Source organism: Dipteris shenzhenensis, chromosome 12, assembly GCF_047967505.1.
Source record: "Dipteris shenzhenensis isolate YYH24624 ecotype China chromosome 12, Dip_SZ_1.0, whole genome shotgun sequence".
Lineage (NCBI taxonomy): Eukaryota > Viridiplantae > Streptophyta > Polypodiopsida > Gleicheniales > Dipteridaceae > Dipteris > Dipteris shenzhenensis.
Genome location: NC_141607.1, coordinates 29,679,914 through 29,702,564, shown reverse-complemented (window position 1 = coordinate 29,702,564; position 22,651 = coordinate 29,679,914). Strand labels below are relative to the sequence as shown.

At 45.8% G+C, this 22,651-nt stretch overlaps 1 protein-coding gene across 3 annotated transcripts in view; it reads left to right on the top strand.

Moving 5' to 3' along the window:
* Positions 1-21,949, top strand: part of LOC147896073 (uncharacterized) — a 38,379-nt gene extending 16,430 nt beyond the window's left edge. For all 3 annotated transcript variants that reach the window (XM_087382970.1, XM_087382971.1, XM_087382969.1), the window contains 2 exons: positions 20,228-20,269; positions 20,392-21,949. In XM_087382970.1, coding sequence (XP_087239096.1) covers positions 20,228-20,269; positions 20,392-21,416 — 1,067 coding nt within the window. In that variant the 3' untranslated portion in view covers positions 21,417-21,949. The remainder of the gene's footprint in view (positions 1-20,227; positions 20,270-20,391) is intronic.
* The last annotated feature ends 702 nt before the right edge of the window (positions 21,950-22,651 follow it).

Genomic DNA, 22,651 nt, shown 5'->3' with positions numbered 1-22,651 from the left:
TAGGTATGGCCACTACGAGTTTCTTGTATTACCTTTTGGTTTGACCAATGCTCCTGCTACCTTCCAGCAAATGATGAACGATTTGTTTCGAGATTTTTTGGGCAAATTTGTTGTCGTGTTCTTAGATGACATCTTGGTATATAGCCGAACGCTAGAGGATCACATTGGACACCTCTGGATTGTCTTAGTCATTCTACGACAGCATAAGCTCTATGCCAAGATGAGTAAATGTGACTTCTTTCTTTATGAAGGAGATCATTTACTTAGGACACAAAATTTCTTCTGAAGGTATTAGCATTGATATGGAAGGTTTTGGAATGGCCCATCCCTGAGACAGTGAAACAATTTCGTTCTTTCCTAGGATTCAGGGTTTTTCTACGGAAGTCTGTGCGTGATTATTCGAACATCACGGCGCGCGCCCTCCCCTACCCTTGACCAACATATTGAAAGGTTGCAGACGTAGGTCTACCCAGCCGATCTCTTGGAATGATGCATTCAACAAGGCTTTTGAAACCTTGAAGTGAACTATCAAGGAAGCACGTTTTCTTGCATTACCCGACCCTACCCGGCCTTATGTTTTAGTGGCCGATGCGAGTGATTTTGCGATTGGGGCAGCTTTATTTCTCGTGGCTCAGAGGGGACATCTCCTGATTCGGAATCGCATCCCGTAGATGTCATGGTTGGGTGGTGAGCAGCTTGGTGTGTTCTTGTGTTTGCTTGGAGATCAGAGGTTTCAGGAGTGCTGGGGATGTATCACCACGCAACACCATAGCCTGGCTTGGAGTTGAGGTTTGGGGTTCCTATTTCCGCAGCTTTCTTTTACAGTTTTCAGCTCTTTTCTCAGTTCTTTCACAGCTCTATTTAGCTCCATCTCTCATAGCCCCCCTATTTAGCTCCATCTCTCTCAGTTTTCATATAGATCTCTCAGGCTCCATAGCTCAGATTTCCGTCTTCCCTTCATCTCTCACACTCACGCAGCTCCGTTGCATGCTTGGGGACATGCACAAGACTCTTCAATAGCCTTGCATAGTGGTCCACATCTACTGTATAGGTAGCGTGGCCTTGGTCGAGATTTGGGTTTCTTCTTAGGCATTTGTGGGTCAGCTCTCCTTATTGAAGGGTCATCGTCAAAGTTGCCTCCCAAGCTCTCTGAAGGAGTGTCAGTTGTATTCTTTTGCAGTTCTCCAAGTATAAAGTAAATTCTTCCTCATTTGGGGAGGGGGGCCCTCAGTGGATACAGGGACCCAATCTGGTGTCGTCTACATTCTTTCTCTACCCCCCGCCCCCTCCTCTCTCTCTCTCTCTCTCTCTCTCTCTCTCTCTCTTACGGTGCATACACACATGCCTCGCACAAAGGTTTAAAGAAGGTCTTGCTGCGCATTACATGATCATTCACTGTTGCACATTACAGATCTGTTGCTGTTGGCCTATCCCCGTCTACCTCACTAGTTGGACAACCTACAAGATTGGAAGAGATCTCGGCCAAGTGCACGATAGCAAAAGGGATAATGCATGCACATGTGCTTGTTCATCAAGGCTGTTGGCCCACGGAGGTTAAGCTATGTGTGTTTTATCAGCACCACCACCTTCATCCTCTTTCTAAGAAAAAGAGAGGATGAGTGTCCTCTACCTAGGGAAAGCTCATGGTGGGCATCTGGCTGCTGCCAAGGCTATGAGATGCATCCTTGCCGGCCCCTCTACCTATAAGGATGGAGATCTCGACAAAATGTACGATAGCTGAGGTGGTGCATGGGCTAGTAGATGAGGCAATGCTAGCATGTATGCCTGTCTGTCGAGGCTGCTGGTCCGTGGAATCTGCTCGATGGTCGAGCCTTGTGTTGTCTTCATGGCCCTCCTAGACCTCTTGGGAGTCACATATCAAGCACATCCTTGATCTAAAGGATCCTCAGTCTTGTCTCCATCCTCAACCTTTGTGATGAAAGTCTGAGCTTGCCTGTTGATGCTGCGCACTATGTGCCCACTGCTTGGGCTCATGGTTGGACTCCTTTCAGCCCATGAGGACATATTTTGGTGGCTGGCCCAAAATAAACCCTGACAAGGACTATGGTCTCCTGCATGCTACTGCTCCCCTACAGGTTCATCTACCCATAAGTATGCGAAGGGGAGCTCTTTTCGTTTGAGGGCTCACAGGTGGGGCATTGGCCCTATTTCTTCAACAGGTTATTCGATCATACCTACATACTTCCTGTTCTTGGATTGAGCTCCCTTGTACACTTCCTACAATTGACTATTTATAGAGGATGGCTTCGTTTAGAGACCCAGATATCTTCTGATCTACTTGTCACACCATTGAGAATTTGCTGTGGGTCAGCCTGGTTAGCAATTATGGAGGGTACTGCACGTGGTATTGCTGGTACAGCGTGTATAAATAGAACTGGAGATGGTACAGCAGCAAGTACGGGGCAGAACGGAAGGTCTGCAGCAGGCTGGCATTGGCTGGACAGACCTGCAAAGGACCAGATCTGGTTGCCAGTACAGCAGACCTGCATACAAGAGACTGCACAGGTACAGAAAGCCTTAAATAGCCTGCTCAACAGACCAGAGACTGCACAGGTATAGAAGCCTTAAATAGCCTGGCCAGCAGGTCGGCTGAACAGACATGGTTGCCTGGTTGCAGACATGGTTGACTGACAGTCTGGTCGGCCAATCTGTCAGTTTTGGTTGGCTGGTCTGTAGAAGGGCAGTCGGCCCATTTTTCTGGGGATTTAAGGACCACACTCCTTAGGCTGTATTCCAAACCAGCAAAGAGGTCAGAACAGTTCGTGTTGGAGCAGAAAAACAGTAGAGATCCAGAGCAGACTGGTGCAGACCTACACCCAGTAGCAGAGCATAAGGATCTACAAAGGAAGCATCTGTCAACAAAGAACAAACGGAGCAGAACTTTGCAGGAGTGCTCAGCCTTCAGCAGCTAAACTGAAGCCCACCACCGAGGCGCATGGCAGAGAGGAAGAGTTTTCCTACAGAGGGTGCAGAAAAACAGAGGCTTTTTTGGTACCTTGCCTCAGAGAGTACATTTCTGGGCAAGTTTTTGTCCTTAAATCTATATTATCTTTCTGTTGTTGGCTATGCATACGAGTACTCTTTCAGATTGGGATGCCATTTTACATTAGGTAGAGCATGTGTATTGAATTGTATTCCACATTAATATCTCGTGATCTCGGGGTGCATCTTCTGCTGCAGAATAGTGTTGGCCTTAAGTGAGCAACCTACCTCTACTTTTCTAACATCGTATCAGAGCCAAAGGTTATCACCCACGGATAGCCTTGCTCGTGACAAGAAGCCCAAGAGATTGAAGACCAGAGACCTTCTTCAGACTGAGCATTCAGGGATGCTTGTATGAGTTGCAATTAGTGCAAAATAGGTCAGCAGACTTCAGGTCATCGACACCAAGCCATAGGATCCAGCCCACTCATTCCAAACTTTCGAGAGACTGGGAAGTTGGACGGAAGCAACTATCCAATCTGGAAAGTGAAGCTTCGTAGCCATGGAGCCGAAACCCATTCATGTGTTGGATGCCTCGGTCAAGATCATAATGCCGGCAGACCCAGATAAGGTCAAAGAGTGGAACTGAAGAAATGTAGGTGCTCTTTCCATGATCATTGGGGCGATTGTGCATTCGGTGATACCTCACATCCAGCTAGCAGACCCAACACATGAGGATTATAATGCTTCAAAACCACCTGTTTAAGCTGAGATGAAAGAGAATCAGCCTACGATTCCCTTTTAAGGGTAAATATACTCAAAGATCATTGGGTCAGAAGGTGGACAGTAACCAGTTAGCCATGCTTCTAGTTAGAAGAGCTACTGAGAGTTGGTGATGGCTCTCGTTGCTGGAGAACGAACAAGTGCTCTCATGTTCAAGAGCTGGGTCCATTATTGCTTCAAGGAGAAGCACAAATGAAGCTATACGACAAGAAGGACGATGACGATGGCGATGAGAAGGCTCTCATAGAGAAGAGCAAAGCGGGTTGCAAACGGAAGCCACAGAGAAAGAAGGATGCCAAGAATGAATATGGGGACGCTCTTGAGAGAGTGACAACAAGAAGAAGAGAGAGACTCAAAAGAAATGCTTTTATTGTGACACACCTGGACACTTTCCTAAAGCTTGCAGAAGAAGAAGGTAGACCAAGCTAAGATGGAGGACCAACAAACGTTTGGGTTTTTGAAACACATTTTTTTGGAGGCTGTTTTTGGTGCAAAAGGGGCTTTTTGCCCCATTGTACTTCAAAAGGGATGTTTTTGGTGCAAATGGGGCTCACTCTTGAGTGCTTTTGGTGGAGGGTGTTTTTGGTGCAAGAGGGGCTCACTCTGAAGTATTGAAACATGAGGTCATCATAATTGATTGTTGAAATGTTTTCTTCTATGTTGCTGAGTGTTCCGGGTGCCATTAGTGCATCAAATCATGCATTTTAGGACCTAGGCATGTGTATTTTTATACTAGGTGTAAAATTTTTAATAATACAAGCACTTGGGAAAAGTTTTGATTCGAAACACGTCAGAAAAAATTCCAAACGTTTTCAAACGCATTTCCAAATGGCACGTTTCCAAACATCTAGCAACCATCAGGGGTGAGGCTGCCATGTGGGCACCAACATGGCCGCCATATGGCAGCAGATCATAGTCCTTGCCAGGTTTTATTTGAGGCAGCCAAAAGGGCATGTCCTCATGGGCTGGAAGGAGTCCAGCTATGAGCCCAAGCAGTGGGCATGATAGTGCACAGCATTAGTGGTTAGCGAGTACGGAGGAACTTCAGGTGGTACGCCTGGTATAGCAGGTACAGATGGAACTGGAGATGGTACAGCAGCAGAGCAGCAAGTACAGTACGGACAGGCAGTATGGAAGGTCTGCGGCAGGCTGGCAGTGGCAGGACAGACCTGCAAAGGATCAGATCTGGTATCTGGTTGCCAGTACAGCAGACCTGCATACAAGAGAGGATCAGAAACTGCGCAGGTACAGAAGTCTTAAATAGCCTGGTCAGCAGGTTGGCTGAACAGACATGGTTGGCTGACAGACTGGTTGGCCAGTCTGTCAGAATTAGTTGGCTGGTCTGTAGAACGCCCTATATGAAAGGGCCCCAGGCAGGGGGCCAAAGTCATTCAAGGACCACACTATTTAGAGTGCATTCCATGCCAGTAAAGAGGCCAGAAACAGTTGGAGCATACACAAAGCAGATCTAGAGCGGACCTATATCCAGTGGAGCAGAACTTTTGCAGGAATGACCAGCCCTGAGCAGCTACTGAAGCCTACCACAAAGGTGGGTGGCAAACAGAAAGAGTTTCCTACATAGCGTGCAGCAAAACCAAGGCTGTTTGGTAACTTGCCTCAGAGATTGTTTCCAGAGGTGTTGGTACATATGTGGGCAAGCTTTTTACTTAAGATTCATTGATATATCGTTCTGTTGTTGGCTATACATATCTGGATTGCCCTTTTACATTTAAGTAAAGCATGTGTATCGAGTTGTGTTCCACATTAATATCTTGTGATCTCCGGGTGCATCCACCGTTGTGGAGTGGCCTTGGCCTTAAGCAAGCAAGCTACCTCTACTTTTCTAATGTAACCTTGTTCTTCTTGTCTTAAATAGATGCATGGTGAGGGCATCTAGGCTATACTAGAATAATCAGTCCAAATCTAGACTCAGTCTTGAGATGATACTATACATCTACCTATGAGATAGAAAGAGACAGGGTAGTTTAGTATCTCATCGAGAAACCATCAATGTCTATGATGGTAAGAAAGATCAAGCGTAGAAGGATCCTAGGGAAGCCTGATTGGCTTCTCTAAAGACTAATTGGGAAAAGGCCACTCGGGTGAAGGCCAATGAAAAATAAACCCGACAAAGAATTACTATTTATCCTAGTCCAAAGGGCAAGTAGCCCAAGGGAGCCGAGTACCAACATATGGTGACAAGCCACTACTCATCAATAGCCGGAGTCAAGGTTACATTCATGTGAATTACCCAGTGCCAACCTTAATTCTCCCATGCTGCCTCGGTTCCAAGTGTTCTCAAAGCTGCCTTTGCATGCATAGGCGTGACCCAGCCATGTTTGTGACATTTGGCACTAGAGCAATGGATGTGATCATTTAGAGAAACGGTTTGGTAGGGTATTGGATCAAGGGAGAGACGCATTAAGACAAGGCAAATTCATCAAGACCACGATTTGCAAGCTAGCAGTTTTACAATTTCCTTCTAAATAGCTAGCTTTAATCATGAACAAACTGAGACCTGGTACAAGCACATTCAAACAAAGTAACCGCTTTATGGATGTGTTAAGTCATGTTGTATAATGCATTCTACATGTGAGAGGCATCGTTAACTATAATTGCATCTGATATATATGCCATTTTGCACTCATGTGATGCGAAATCCCCAAGTAGTGTTGTTGCAAGGTCTCCCAAACTGCATAGTAAATGCAAATGCTTTGCAATCTCCAAAATTTAGTCTACAAAACCACATGTGGAATTTATATTTATGTGGCTGTTGCACAAAATGCCTGTATAACTTCCTACCTAAATCTCTTTATCATGCATTCCTAATCATGGAGCTCGTGGATCAAACACTAAGGTCAAATGCATTTCGAATCCATTCCTTGCCTTCTCAATCATGGCGCTCAAAGTAGCGATGTGGTTTAGCATATAGTAATCTACGTGGAACCTTACCTATTTCATTGCTCTAAGCCTAGACCTCCACAGACTCTAGAGACTAACATATGTCATTATCCTTTTAGGTATTCCACAAGGTGACCCACCTTGATAATATGATGATGAATGGGGTCCATTGGGTCTCTAGCCTTGTAAATAAGACCATGCTATCAGATGTCTCCAATGGCCACTTGACATAGCAACCACTCGTCTAGAAAGGGGAGATTGTATCGAGTTGGTGTCGGCATCCTCTTGCTATGCTTGTGTTCCTTTCAATTAGTCAAGTGGTGCTTTGTGTGAAGAATCTTGAATTTTGGTTTCAGTGGGCTTGGCTATGCTCTATACCTATTGGGAGAGCAGAAAGATATGCCTCATGAATTGTGAGCCCACGAGTCTGTGGAGCAACGCGAGCATCAACGTTTGCAAGCGTTGACATCTAGGAAGAAACACACGAGCACATATCAGCAGTTTTTTAAGATACCTTCGATTACCCGTTTGGCCAATTCTGTGTTGCCTATCTGTAGCCACCAGCCTTTAAAAAATTGCCATTTGGATAGAATGGCCAACCCTGGCCCTAGAGACCATGCCAATAGATCACACAACCTTGTGCAAGCTGCAGCAACTTGATTGCAGCATTCAAATTGGAGCAGGTGCCTAGATTTGCATGGAAGTAGATCTACAATCTGTGAGCAAAATCAAAATGTTAATGTACAAGTGTCACCAAAAGGAAGTAAGCCGAAAGCTTTGCGAAAAGCTTCAAACTTTTCACTAGGTAGTGTCTTGGTGAAAAGTTATGCAACAATCTAATGTGTTGGACACTAGATGTTAGAAATGACCCAACAGAGGGTACGCACAGCGGAAGACTTATAGTAATGCCCAGGAGCTCACACAGTGTGGTGTGGGTGTGGAATCACAAACTTCTTCACTTAATGTGCATAATATAGATGTGCAGACTCATCAATAGACAATGAACCAGCCAAATAGAGAAACCACCAAAATATATATTTCCATTCAAAACTATGGACACAATACAAAATAGATAGATCGAGAGTCCCACCAATGGTGTGGTCCTCTGATCTAACCACAAGGTCCTTCTCCAATCTGCTGGCTATCTCTAGACTCGAGCCCGCGTGCTCCACCTCAAGCGTCTGTAGACTTTCCATCCAGAACGATCCTCTCCACCTTGCTGTCTGGAAACCAGCCTAGGTGGGCTGCCACTCAAGCTTAGTCTGCAGCTCCTTCAGGGTCACCTTCACGAATGTGAGCACAACACCTTGCTGCCCTAGAAGACAGCCGAGGGGTCCAGCCTCTAGGAACTCAGTCTGCAGCTCACCTTCAACTCTCCTTCACCCCCAGTGTGAGGCCCAAGGGAGTGGCTCCTGGCTGCTCCTGTCTGCTCCTGCTTTTGCTGAACTGTTGGATGATGAATGAGGGCTGGAGGCCCTCCTTTTATAGGCCCAGGGGCCTGTCATAAAAACCGACCAGCCTGCCTCATACTGGCCGACCAGACTGGCCGACCAGTCTGCTGCTGGTCCAGCCCTTTAAGGGCTCTAAAACTGGGGCCCTTTGGCCCAAACTTCTAGGGCCTTTGGCCCTCCAATTAAGGCAAGGGCCCTAGCCAGGCCCTTTTGGGCTGCTGCTAGGCTGCCCTTTGCTGCTGCTGGAGACCCTATTGCAGGCTGTACTCCTGCCCATAGCCTCTGCCATCTGCCCCGTATCTTTCTTCATTCAAGTGCCTTCCTGCTGCAGCATCCTTGCCTCCTGCCAGGCCTTCACCAGCCCCGTACAGCCGCGTATGCATACCGTACCCTTCCGTATTGCTGCGCCGTCTGTCCGTGCTGGAAATCCCTGCGCAATCAGGCTGCTGCAGGTCCCTGATGTCCACGTGTCTGCCTTGTACATCAGGAGCTCCACGACTTGCCAGGTACCCTTCTTGCTTTGTGTGAGGTGCTGCCCATGTGGCAGTCCCCCTCCCTTTCTCTTCTTTGGGCATCTTCTGCCCTAGGTCTCCCTCCCCCACGCTCTCCTCATTTGGGGGCTTACAGATGGGGAGGTGACCATTCCAACACCCCCTCTCACCGACACATCCAGGCCCAATGCCAACACGTCGATGAAGATGCTCCAGTAACTCCCTGGTCGTAGTCGTCTGGAACTTTTCGATGTCGAAATCTTTTCCTGGCTTTTCATCCAGTGGCTCCTGCTCCACTAGGTCCGGTTCCGCTTCCGCACACCATCCTGGTACACAGGTCCATCTTTGGTAGCACCTCCTGGCACCACCTCCTTCAGTCACGTTCTTGCCTTCGAATTTGAGCAATCGAGCCGTCACGATCTTCTAGTTGTCCCCCTCATAATGAGTGAACAACCTGGAGTCTTCCAGGCACCATGCTCTGAGGGTCTGTTTCAACCTGTCCTTCCTTTGGCAAGGTCTGTAACCAGGACCATGAACTCTCGCTAAGTTCTCAAGCAGGTACTCTTCTGGCTTCAGTACTCTTTGTCCATCACCTTCTAACAATTTTGCGTCCGAGATTTGAAGAAGCACCAATACTTCCCCTTCTGCCTTCGAAGAAGGCCAATTCCTTCCAATCTCGTATCACCTGAGACAAATGAAGAACAGAGTCTCTCCACAGCATGCTATAAAGGCTCAAATGCAAAATATCAAGTACATCAGACTGTTGTACTGCCTGTATGTTTGCCCTGAAAGCAAACCCTGTAACTCATTGAGGCACCCGCCAAGAGCCTGTGTAATCCTGTACTATCCCCTTCTGAAGTACAACATCCATCTGACCATGAGAACCCAGAGCCCTCCATGGAATCCACCCTCATGTCAGTGTCGACAGCCACACACTTGGAAGGTACCAAGTGCTCCATGCTGTCCTTCACCTTCACAAAGGCATTTGACTCCTCGTTGACCCACATCTCTATGTCAGACATCCTTACTGTGATTTCTGGATTAACATATCTGACCTCGGTAACACTCGGTGATGTCACCAGGAACAACTCTTTGATTACCACATTTGCTTTGGTCTCTCCCTCTGAATCTGAGTCAGACTCCTTTTTGTTTTTCTGATCCGCCTTTTTCTTTCTGCAGTCCTTTGCAAAATGTCCTGGCATTTCATAGTAGAAGCACTTCTTCTTCTACTTACTTTTAGAAGTCCCCTCGTCATCAGAGTCGTCTTTCTTGGACTTGCCACTGTTAGGCTTGCCCTTTCCTTTGCCAGCGGAATCCTTCGCCAGCATCGCCTTGTCGTCTTTGTCCTCGTTATAGAGCTTCTCCCGAGCTTCCTCCTGTAGCAGTAATGGATCCAACTCCTCAAACGTCAGAGGTGTGGTCCTCTGTCCTGCTGTCACAGTCGTAACAAAACTCTTGAAACTCCGAGGTAGCTTCCTTAGTACCATCAAGGCCAAATGGCATGAGTCTGTCTTCTGCTGCCAGTTGATCCCTCACCACCTTGACCTTCGTCAAATGGCTATGTACCGTATCTCCTTCTTCCATATCAAGATTGTAGAGTTGATGCTGTAGAAGCAAAATCGGGGAGGTGTTGTCCGTCTCATACATATCCTTCAAGGTGACCCATGTCTCTACTGATGTCTCGACGAGCTGGATATGTGGAAGAACGGAGTCTGCCGTAGTCCCTATGATTATTGCCAAGGCATGGGCATCTCTTTCTTCCCAAGCTTCGAGCTCCTCTTTGTCTACTGCCATGAATATCTTCCCTTGCCTATCCACACTGTCCTCCGGCTTCGCCTCCACTCCCGTGGTCAGCTTCCACAACTTCCGAGCCACTAAATGACTCCGGATCTTCACTTTTTAGATTGGGTAGTTGGTCTCGTCCAGTTTCCCAAACTCTCCAAAGTTAGGGATAGTGAATGAGAGAAAACTGGGGGAGGAGGAAGGGAGAGCAGGGGTTGAAGAGGCTGTTGAGGTCGACATCTCTGCTGTTTATACCACATAGCAAAGTCAGCCAAACTCAATTTCAGTAGACCAGAACTCTGAACGCACCTGACTGAACCTGAGTCACCCTCCTTCTCACAAGGGCACAATCCTCCAGTCGTGGAAGTCGATTCCCTAGAGATTTTGAATCAGGGTCGTCCAACAAGGTCCTTGCCTTCAAGCTCCCACACCTGTGAGCCTCCTACTTGGGCTCTGATACCATGTTAGAAATGACCCAACAGAGGGTACGCACAGCGGAAGACTTATAGTAATGCCCAGGAGCTCACACAGTGTGGTGTGGGTGTGGAATCACAAACTTCTTAACTTAATGTGCATAATATAGATGTCCAAACTCATCAATAGACAATGAACCAGCCAGATAGAGAAACCACCAAAATATATATTTCCGTCCAAAACTATGGACACAATACAAAATAGATAGATTCAGAGTCCCACCAATGGTGTGGTCCTCTGATCTAACGACAAGGTCCTTCTCTCCACCTCGAGCGTCTATAGACTTTCCGTCCAGAACGATCCTCTCCACCTTGCTGTCTGGAAACCAGCCTAGGTGGGCTGCCACTCAAGCTCAGTGTGCAGCTCCTTCAGGGTCACCTTCACCTCCTGTGTATAGGCCCAAGGCTTGCCTTCTTGCTGCTCCTGTCTGCTGTCAGAGGGCTGCTTCAGAGAATGTGATCACAACACCTTGCTGCCCTAGAAGACAGCCAAGGTCCAGCCTCTAGGAACTCAGTCTGCAGCTCACCTTCAACTCTCCTTCACCCCCAGTGTGAGGCCCAAGGGAGTGGCTCCTGGCTGCTCCTGTCTGCTCCTGCTTTTGCTGAACTGTTGGATGATGAATGAGGGCTGGAGGCCCTCCTTTTATAGGCCCAGGGGCCTGTCATAAAAACCGACCAGCCTGCCTCATACTGGCCGACCAGTCTGCTGCTGGTCCAGCCCTTTAAGGGCTCTAAAACCGGGGCCCTTTGGCCCAAACTTCTAGGGCCTTTGGCCCTCCAATTAAGGCAAGGGCCCAGCCCTATATAAGGGCCCTAGCCAGGCCCTTTTGGGCTGCTGCTAGGCTGCCCTTTGCTGCTGCTGGAGACCCTATTGCAGGCTGTACTCCTGCCCATAGCCTCTGCCATCTGCCCCTTATCTTTCTTCATGCAGGCGCCTTCCTGCTGCAGCATCCTTGCCTCCTGCCAGGCCCTCACCAGCCCCGTACAGCCACGTACGCATACCGTACCCTTCTGTACTGCTGCGCCGTCTGTCCTTGCTGGAAATCCCTGCGCAATCAGGCTTCTGCAGGTCCCTGATGTCCACGTGTCTGCCCTGTACATCAGTTGCTCCACGACTTGCCACGTACCCTTCTTGCTTTGTGTGAGGTGCTGCCCATGTGGCAGTCCCCCTCCCTTTCTCTTCTCTGGGCATCTTCTGCCCTAGGTCTCCCTCCCCCACGCTCTCCTCATTTGGGGGCTTACAGATGGGGAGGTGACCATTCCAACACTAGACCAAGCTGATTTCCCTTGCATGAAATGTCTCTCTAACATTATGGTAATTTGTTTCAATGTGTTTCATGCAGGAATGAAACATGCTATCGCAATAGCACTGATTGTCTGTGATTGGAATCCATGTCTCTGTAGGATCGATTAACGAGAGAGAGAGAGAGAGAGAGAGTGCAAGGTACAAAGAATTGAAGATGGCAGCCGTCACGTCAACTAGTGTAATAGAAAAGAGAAGTACATAGTACTTGTACCTAGACCCTAGGACTAAGTGTCCTAGGTGTCACATAGGACTAAGTGTCCTATGTGGCATAAAAGGCACAAAATAAACTAAGTGCCTATACCTATGCCTACAAGGCACATACCAGGGCCCATAGGGCATCACTAGAACTGGGAGAAGATGGCCTACAAACCCCCCTCCATGGTATGGGCTGAAGTATTTTGGAAACGTCTTAGAATACCGGGTATTTTCTGATCATGGTGGCACATGTTCATCCAAAAGGATATAGCCACGTATGAATGTACAAGGTATGTCAGATCACGTAACAAAGGGATCCAAGTGTAAAGCCTAGCGGAAGACTTCGAACTTGGGACGAGGAAGTGCCTTTGTAAACAGATATGCTATGTTGTCCTCTGTGGGAAGATAGGACAACTCTATGTCTCCTGCTGACAACCACTCTCGAATATAATGATAATAAACTTCAATGTGCTTGGTACGTGCATGAAACACTGGGTTACGTGCAATGGCCAAGGCACTCTGGTTGTCAGTGTAGACCATAGTGGAGGATGTTTGGCGAATACCAAGATCTGTAAGTAATTGTCGAAGCCAAACACACTCTACTGTAGCAGTGAAAGCTGCCCTGTACTTAGCCTCACAACTAGATGTGGCAACTATTGGTTGCTTCTTGCTAAGCCAAGAGATACATGAATTGCCAAGCAAAAAACAATTGCCAGTATGTGACACTCTAGTGTCGGAACATCTTGCCCAGTCACTATCCGTGTAAGCATGCATGGTAAGTGAGCCCTGATCACCATAGAAGAGGGCTAAATTCTGAGTGCCTTTGAGATTTCTAAAAACTCTCTTCACTGTCTACCAATGCTGTGAGCTGGGCATGTGCATGAATCTGCTGAGCTGAGATACTGCATACTGTAAGTCAGGTTGGTGTGACATAAATAAATGGGTAAAGAGTGATATCACATGGTGGGCTCCCATCATGAGCTGAGAATTTGAAGCCAGGGTCCACTGGAGTAGAGATTGGCTTGCAATCCTCGAATTGAAAACGATCAAGGAGCTGACCAATATGCTTGGACTGTGACATCATGATACCCCCCTCAACATGAGCAAACTGAATACCCAAATAATAGTGGATCTGTCCCATGTCTGACATTTCAAAAACTGCTGCAAATCAGCCTTGAAAGCTGCAATATGCTGAGTATCTGGGCCCGTGATGAGCATATCATCCACATATAAAATCAGCACTAAAAAATCAGATCCACTCCCACGGACATAAAGAGTGGGTTCTGTGGGACTATTCTGAAAACCAAGAGATAGTAAGTGTGCATGAATTTTAGCATACCATGCCCTGGGTGCCTGCTTCAAACCATAAAGGGCTTTTCTAAGCCGGCATACCTTGTTTTCAGAATTAACAACCTCAAAGCCAAGAGGTTGTGTGACATAGACTTCTTCCTGCAGATCCCCATGAAGAAAAGCAGTCTTGATGTCAAGTTGGTGCACTTGCCAATGATGATGGGCTGCAATGGCAATGACACATCTAATGGTAGTAATCCTGGATGTGGGAGCAAATGTCTCCTCAAAGTCAATGCCTTGTTGTTGGGCATACCCTTTTGCAACAAGACGGGCTTTGTGTCGATCTATACTGCCATCAGGTTTCCTTTTTAATTTGTAGACCCACCGGGTACCAATGGCATGCTTGCCGGGAGGGAGATCTACTAATTCCCATGTGTCATTTTTGGCAATGGATTGTAACTCAGCTCTCATTGCATCCATCCACTCTTTGCTGTCAAAAGCATCTTTATGGCACAAAGGCTCTTCATTGCAAGCTGTAGCAAGGAGTGCAAACTCAAGAAAGTGACCATGCATCTGTCTATTCCCTGACCTTGTCCGGGCAGCAAAAGGCTGATCTTGTTTGCTGTCCCTCAATGTATCAAGAAGCCATCTGGGAACTTGCCTTTGCTGTCTATTGACAACTCTTTCTTCAATCACTGCATCATGAATAGTGGGATCATTTTGTGATTTTGTGCTGGAAGAGAAAACTGCAAATCAGCATGGGGTACTGGCTGATCATTGCTTGTTGGAGGGCCTGCAGGAGGCTCATGTTGCTGGTCAAAGTCCCCTTCTGAGGAAGGCAGAGGTAACGAAGAGTCAAAGGCATCAAACATATCAACTTCTGGCTTAGCTTTGCAGTCCACAAGAGGAGAAGCTGAATGTTCAGCAAAGATTACATCTCTACTGGCAATAATCTTCCCAGTATTTGGTTGGTATAACCTATACCCTCTGCTCTCCTGAGTGTAACCAATAAATATGCATTTGATTGCCTTGTCATCAAGCTTATGTCTCAGCTGAGATGGTACATGAACATATGCAAGAGACCCAAAAACTCTCATATGTGAAAGTGAAGGCTTCCTGCCTTTCCATGCTTCATAAGGTGTAACAGCCTTCAATGCCCTTGTAGGTGATCTATTCAGCACATAGTTGGCACACATCACTGCATCAAGTCAAAATTTATTGGGCAAAGACTTGGCCTTAAGCATGCATCTGGGCATCTCCATAGTAGACCTGTTTTTCCTTTCAGGAACAAGATTATGCTGAGTGTAAGGAGTAGTGCATGAGTGAACAATGCCCCGTGAAGACAAAAATGCATCAAACTCCTTTGACATATACTCTCCCCCCCTATCTGTATGATTGGACTTATTCTAGTCTTACAAAGGTATGTATATATATACTCTCCCCCCCTATCTGTGTTGAGGGTGACAAGCTTGCATCCTGATTCATTCTCAACCATATTCAGCCACCTCTGAAAGCATGAGAACACTTCAGATTTGGCTTTTAAGGGATATACCGAGCAATATCTTGTGAAATCATCAATGAGAGTCATGAAATATTTGTACCCCCCAATGGCATTTGTCCTCATTGGGCCACAGACATCACTGTGCACTAGCTGCAATTTCCTTTGTGAGAGTTTTGGACAATTCTTTTGAAAAGGAAACCGATGCATCTTACCCAAAAGACAACCCTCACACACATGTTTGGAAACTGTGTGAGTTTGAGGTACATCATTTGCCATCTGCTGTGAGTGTAGCTTTGCAAGAGCTCTATAATTGAGATAACCCATTCTCTCATGCCAAAGATGAGTTTCAGCAAGCTGTGAATCTGAAATAGCAAATGCTTCAATAGAGAGTGCAGCTGAGTGATCATCAAGGTGATAAAGCCCCTTTTTCAAAGTGCCAGTGAGAACTATGGCATTGTCATCACGAAGTTGACTTCAATTCCAGGCACAAAGAGAACATTTGTTAAAGTGACAGGATGGCTTGAAATGGATGTGAGCTGCACATCTCCAATTCCTTTTATAGCATAGGAAGCATTATTAGCACATGTGACAGTCCCCCCTCGAGGTGCATCAGCTAAAGAATGAAACAACTGTCTGCAAGATGTGACGTGCTTGGAAGCACCACTATCAAAATACCAAGACTGAGCATTATTAGGAGTAAAGAGTGCATCAACTTTGGAGGGATCAAATGAACAATGGACAGCCCATGCCCAATCATCCTGGAGAGCATGTGCATGTGAAGCATCTGCTGGCTCGTGGGATTCAATTACATGTGAGGCATTAACTGTCAATCCGGCTTTCTTTTTCTCCGAAGCAATGCGCTTTCTGCATTTTGAAATGTCATGTCCAGGCTTGCGACAATAGTTACATCTTTTCTTCTTTGACTTATATGCTGTATTTTTAGATGCATTGGAAGAATTGCCACTGCTATGTGCACACTTAGGCTTCCCCATAGGCTTGGAAGCTTTGCCTCTTCCTGTCTGCTGTGAAGCAAATGCATGATCAGGAATAATGGCTTGTCTATTAGCACGACTTTGCTCTTCCTGCAAAAGCAAAGTAACTAGCTGATCAAAAGAGTAGTGGTATGGATTACCCATGGTCACTAACCGAAGGGTTGTAGCAAACCCTTGATATGTATCTGGCAGTCCATTCAATGTGGTACTGACAAGCTGAGAATTTGGCACCACCTCATCAATATTGGCAAGTTGTTCCATGAGGTCCTTGACCTTTGTCAGGTATGCATCCATGGAATCACCTTCATTCATACTGACTTCCTACGACTGTCTTCTTAAAAATGCAACACGTTCCTCATTGCGAATCTGATAAAGAGAAGCCCAATTTGTCCCAAGCATCCTTTGCTGTCCTGCAAGACCGGATGTGTGGAATAATGATTCTCTTGCATGATAAAGCAATACAGGAATGTGCATTTGCATCTCTTGCATCCCATCTTGATTGTTCTTGAGTTGGGGGAGCAGCAATAGGAGTGCTAGAAGATAAGGCATCAGGAGGAGTACCCCCTGCAGAGGGACCAGCAGTAGAGGCAACCACTGTGGCATTGAATGGCCTCAGATCAACCCCAGAAACAATATTCCACAAATGCTTTGCAACAAGAATATGTTTCATGAGATAAGATTACATCGGATAGTTGGTGCCATCCAACTTATCATCTTCACGAAGAATGCCAAATAGATCTTGATTGTTCCCAGCCATTGCAAATGTGATACCCTGAAAAAGACCTGAAAACCCAAAAGCCTCAAGGCTAACACTGCAAAGAGCTGGCTGTCCAAAAATGACAGCAAATATCTGCAAATTTCCAACCCAAATCAAAGGGCAAATGCAGATTTGACCCAAATGTGATTGTGTCCGGCAATGTTCATTGCAAAAACAGCAAATCTGGCAAAAGCCCCAATTTAATGAGGGCAAATAGGCCAAAAGAGGGCAAATGCAGAAAAGCCCCAAATTTTGCTGAGATTTTTGCAAATGTGACCCAATGTATTGTAATCTGACTCAATGTCCTGCAAATGTGACTCAATGTCTTGCAAATGTGACTCAATGTCCTGCAATCTGACCCAAATGTACTGCAATCAAATAAGAAATTGCAGACCAAATCCCAAAAGACAGCGTCAGGGCTTTCAACTGCAGAATTAGGACTTGCTGTCCACAAATTGACTTCAAAAGTGCAATTGTCCCAAAGTATAGACCTCAAGAGGTAGGCGTTTCAAACTGTTGAAATGGCTTGAGAAGATTTCAAACAGTAAAAGGAAGGTAAGGACAGCAAAAGCCCTCAAAAGCCCCAAATTTTGAGAATGTTCTGAATATTACTTCGCACGTGCAAAACCTGTACGGAGATCCTGAAACACGTACAATTGTACGGATGTACGGAGCATGTCCAATGTACTGTGTACGTACAACCGTGAGCAGGTACGGAACTGGTACAATGTACGGATGCAAGGTGTATGAGTGTATGGAAGCATGTACTAAGCTGTACGGTGTACGGAACGCAGTACGGAGCCTTTTGTACGGTTGTACGACGGCGTAGGTACGGAGTTGTACGGTTGTACGGCGGCACAGGTAGGATGCACGTACGGTGGCTCAAGTACGAAATGTTGGTACGATGGCTCAGGTACGGAATGCTACGGTTGTTGTACAGAACGCAGGCAAGATGTACGGCGTAGGTACGGACGGACGTCCGTACAGTCGTACGGACTGTACGGAAAGGGGTGGCAGAAAGCAATGAAGGTCCGGGGTCATGGAGCAGGTCCTCGCTCTGATACCACTGTAGGATCGATTAACGAGAGAGAGAGAGAGTGCAAGGTACAAAGAATTGAAGATAGCAGCCGTCACGTCAACTAGTGTAATAGAAAAGAGAAGTACATAGCACTTGTACCTAGACCCTAGGACTAAGTGTCCTAGGTGTCACATAGGACTAAGTGTCCTATGTGGCATAAAAGGCACAAAATAAAGTGCCTATACCTATGCCTACAAGGCACATACCAGGGCCCATAGGGCATCACTAGAACTGGGAGAAGATGGCCTACAGTCTCCAACTTAACATGAAAATCCGCAAGCAATCTCCTAAGCCATACACATTCCACCGTCCTAGTGAAAGCTGCCCTGTACTCAAGTTCACATGATGAGGTAGCCATCGTAGGCTGTTTCTTACTCGAAAGAAATGCATGAGTTTCCAAGAAAGAAAATGAAACAGCCCCTAACCAAGTCTGGTAAGCCCTAGACCATGGTAAGGTACAACTTCAAGCCAGAGTCCAATCAAACCATAGGATGCTCCCACAAACAACCCATAAGGGTTGGAGCTAGCAGCTCACCTCCCAGCCCTAGGCTTAGTACGTTGAGTCACCCCCGAGCTAGAGGTCTAGACCACTGCAAAAGAACCAGCTAGCCTCAAAGCCCAGACATGCGTCCCACATCACATGCCCTTTCCTCTAGCTCCTGCTTCGAGGCCAGCAACTCCTTGAACCCCTGATAATGAGCCCCTGGCCTATACTTATAGACCAGGCCGCAGCTATCTTCAGCTGTGAGCCTGTACTTTAGCATGCATGCGTAAAGTAACTTTACTTTACTTTGTGGCCACCCTTTGCCAAGTATAACTCAGCCATGCCTTGCCTTTAGCGGGCTAGCTCTATCCACAAGATCTAGACCTCACCTTTGCTAGGTATGGTATTAACCCTAGGTTATTCCTAACCCTGAGTTAGACCACGTCTAACCTTATAATTATTCTTAGATCCAAGGTTGGTCAGGCCTAGGCTCTGATAAGACTATACCCTAGTTAGTCCAATCATGGACATAACAGAAACAATTGCTACTAGTGCAGGGTATCAAAATATCCAGCCCAATGTGAATTACTGAAAGATGGTAGCTGCAAGTCACCCCCCTTGGGAAATAACAATGCATATGCCTATGTGTCCCGCAAATAATGGAATACAAGCTTAACCACTTTCCAATATTGTGTCCTTGGGCTATGCACATATCTGCTCAACTGTGAGTCGTGACACAAACTGAATATCAGGTCTCGTATTGCACAAATATATGAGGCATCCTACTGCTTGACTGTAAATAGTGGCATCAACAGGTTCACTGCCATCATGAATATCCAATTTAAGCCTTAGGGCTGGACATAGGCTTCAATCCTGAAATCTTAACTTCTCTCGCAGTTTGTGAATATATTTGACTGTGTCGACACTATGCCCATATCAGTCTTCATAAACTGAATACCCAAATTATAGTGCAGCAATCCCAAGTCTGACATCTCAAATATAGACTATACTTCAGCTTTAAAGTCTGCTTTCTGTTGCCACCTCTTTTAATCCATACACGGATTTCTCAATTACTTTATTCTCCTTACCACGCATCACAAAGTCAATGGGCTGATTGACATACACCTCTTCTAGCAAGCTGCAAGTCCCCATTAAGAAAGGCCGTTTTTATGTCTGACTGAGGCACATGCCAACCAAAATGTTCAACCATAGCAGCAACACAGCGAATCGTGGTCATTCTTGAAGTGACTGCAAAGGTCTACTCATAATGTATGCCCTTTTTTACCTCGTTTCTCACCCACAAAAAACGGAGAAAAAGCATGTGCCCTTTTCCTTTCCCCTGCTTACCAGTTCCGTCAGCACCGGATGTGCCTCAATTTTAGTATCACTTGAAATCTTGTGGCAGGGAATACTGATGATGTTATAAGCATAGAACATGCTTGTTATTATCTTTTTAGTCAGAGTTTTGTCTTTGTTTTGCATGGTCGTTTCTTTCATTCTCGTTCTTCTTGTTTTGATCACTGATGCAATCTCTTGTTTTCAACAATGTTAAAGGGTGAATGCGCACCCCTGCCTTCATGAAAATGTACTTGGGTTGATGGCAAATTCGGTTTTTTCAAGTTTTCTAGTGCAGCCTTGCAAAATATATTCATATGGATCTGCGTTTCCACTCTTATGGGCTTTTTCTTGATATACATGTACCAAGGATGATAAGTATGGTCTGCTAGAATCCATGCACTTTACCATTGCTTGAATTTAGCTTACTGGGGGTCCTTGGTTTCTGTGTTTTTTTCATGGCAGTTGCGGCCAAGAGTGGCAGCTCATCTCAGTTGTCAGAATCAGGTACGAACGAAGAGGAAGAAAAAATATCATGGCTCGTTTTCGTATAAATGCACACAATATGAGGACTATGAGCCATAAGTTTGTAATCTAGATACCTTTTTTTTTCTGGTTTTGCTTTGCAGTTTCTGTTCACAGTGGCAGTTCTTCTCAGCCATTAGAGTCAGGTACAAATGAAGAGCAGGAGCAGATAAGCATTGCTCACGCTCTTACAAATGCAGCCAAAGATGCCAAGTGTTTCAAGACGCAAACAGCACAACCAATGCATCATAATTCCAGTGCACAATCTCAGTCAATATTTGCAAAGCCTACAAATGCAAGAATCAAGATAACTCCATTCTCAGAATCTTCTGCTCAGGCTTGTACTGCTATGCAAGCACCTTATAATTCGTTGGCCTGGACTTCTATGGATTCAAAGATTGATACTAGTTCAGGACAAATACCTGTTTCTGGTCATCAGCATGGGAATTTCTTGATTAAGAGTGGATCTTCATATCATCCCATAATTCCTCATGGTCAGCATCTTTCAGCAGGGGTAGTCACTGATGCCTCTTCATTCACTAGGGAGTTGAATACTGCAATTAGAATTGGTTCACAACGTGGCAACACTTTGAGGCCAATTCCAATGCCGGTCCGCACATTGTCTGTAGAGCCTGGAATAGAAAGGCATACTACTCTTTTTGCAATGGAAAAACACCAGAGGGATGAGGAAGAGTGGTTTCCAGGGGACACTTCCAGAGTCATTATAAGAATGGAAAATAATGACTTCAATCCCATAGGTGCAGGCCTCCCGTTAGTGCAGACATCTTACAGTCCGATGCTTTGGCCGCATCCTAATCAGTGGTCGAATGTGGAAGGGGAGCAGAGTGTTCAACCAGTTTCAGCACCGTTTCGAGCTGCAACTTCCCTGGCTCCATTAGTAAGAGTACGGCAAATGGTCCCAGTCTGCTCTTCTCCGCCACATCCATCTGAATGTGAAGATCATAAATTTGAAGGGCCTTTTCAAGGTGCAACATCCCTCGCTCCACCAGTAAGAGTGCGGCAAATGGTCCCTGTCTGCTCCACTCCACCGCGTTCATTTGAACACTCTGAAAATGAATCAAATGGAGAAGCAGCAACTCGGCAGGTTTTGAGTCAGTTGAGACTGTAATATGCACTCAAATGAGTAATCTCAACTTGCAAGATACGCCAGTTGCCTGAATGGGTGATCCAGGAACTCAAAATGGATACCACATCCCATAGGATGGGATTGTTGGGAGATGAGGGCATGAGTGCCTTGGACTGGCTGTGAGTCCTGCCTGTATTTGGGAAATCTCAATTGGGTTGAACGACCAAGAAAGATCACCTTGAAGACTCGATACTTTGCCTCGCTGCAGAAGTGGATTGGCAATGTTGCAGGTGGTTCTTTAATGTGCTTTTCTACAATGTCTTTGGTTTCTCTGATATGGCTTACACTGGGTTATGTTCTCGATGAACTATTAACGTTTGGGTAGTGGAGTGCTGGTGTTTGTTTTTTGTTTTTGTTTTATCTGATGGGGTTAGAAGTTTTGCTGCTTGTCAGGTAATGTGAAGTGAAGAATCTTGTACTGCTTTTGTAAGGTAGATATGTATTCAATTTTATGCGCTCAAATCTTCATTGAAGACTTAACGTTTGAATAAAAAGAGTCTTTTTCATATCTATAATGTCCTATACAAACAGGGGGACAACTTTATTACGTGCTTTTGGTCTGTCCTGACTCCTTCCATTGTTGTATCTAAATACCCTACATATTGAAAGTTTTGTTAGATTTGGGGAAGTATCTATCCTTCAATAGTCTATGCATTAATTGGACTCGAGGGCGCCAACAATGGTGGATCCCTATTATTAGCAACATCAAGAAAGAGCCGAGGGGGTTGGAGCTGTATCCCTCTCTATCATCTGGCTAGAGATTCCATGATACCTATCATTTGGCTAAAGCTTCCACGATACCATATGTGATGGTTTTTCTTCGCTAGAATAGCTGTCATGATGGACTTGGAGGTGAATTTCTAGGCATGGATGGATTTTATTTAGTTTGTACGCTGTGATGCCAATGTGACAAGCTAATGTTAATTATGCCCTGTTGTACAAAAAGCAGGCAGAACATGTGGAATCGTTGATTGTTGTGCAACTTGATGGTTGCAGAAGAGAGAGAGAGAGAGAGAGAGAGAGAGAGAGAGAGATTTTAAAAAGGGGCTGATTTAAATTGGAACAATGCTCCTAATCGACAAAGGCTTGATTATGACGCCAAAGTGTTATTTGAACTCGAATGCCAAAACTGGAGAACTTGGACTTCTTCTCGAAGATGCAAATGACGAAGTTTGAATATGGTGCTCTCTCTCTCTCTCACACACACACACACACAC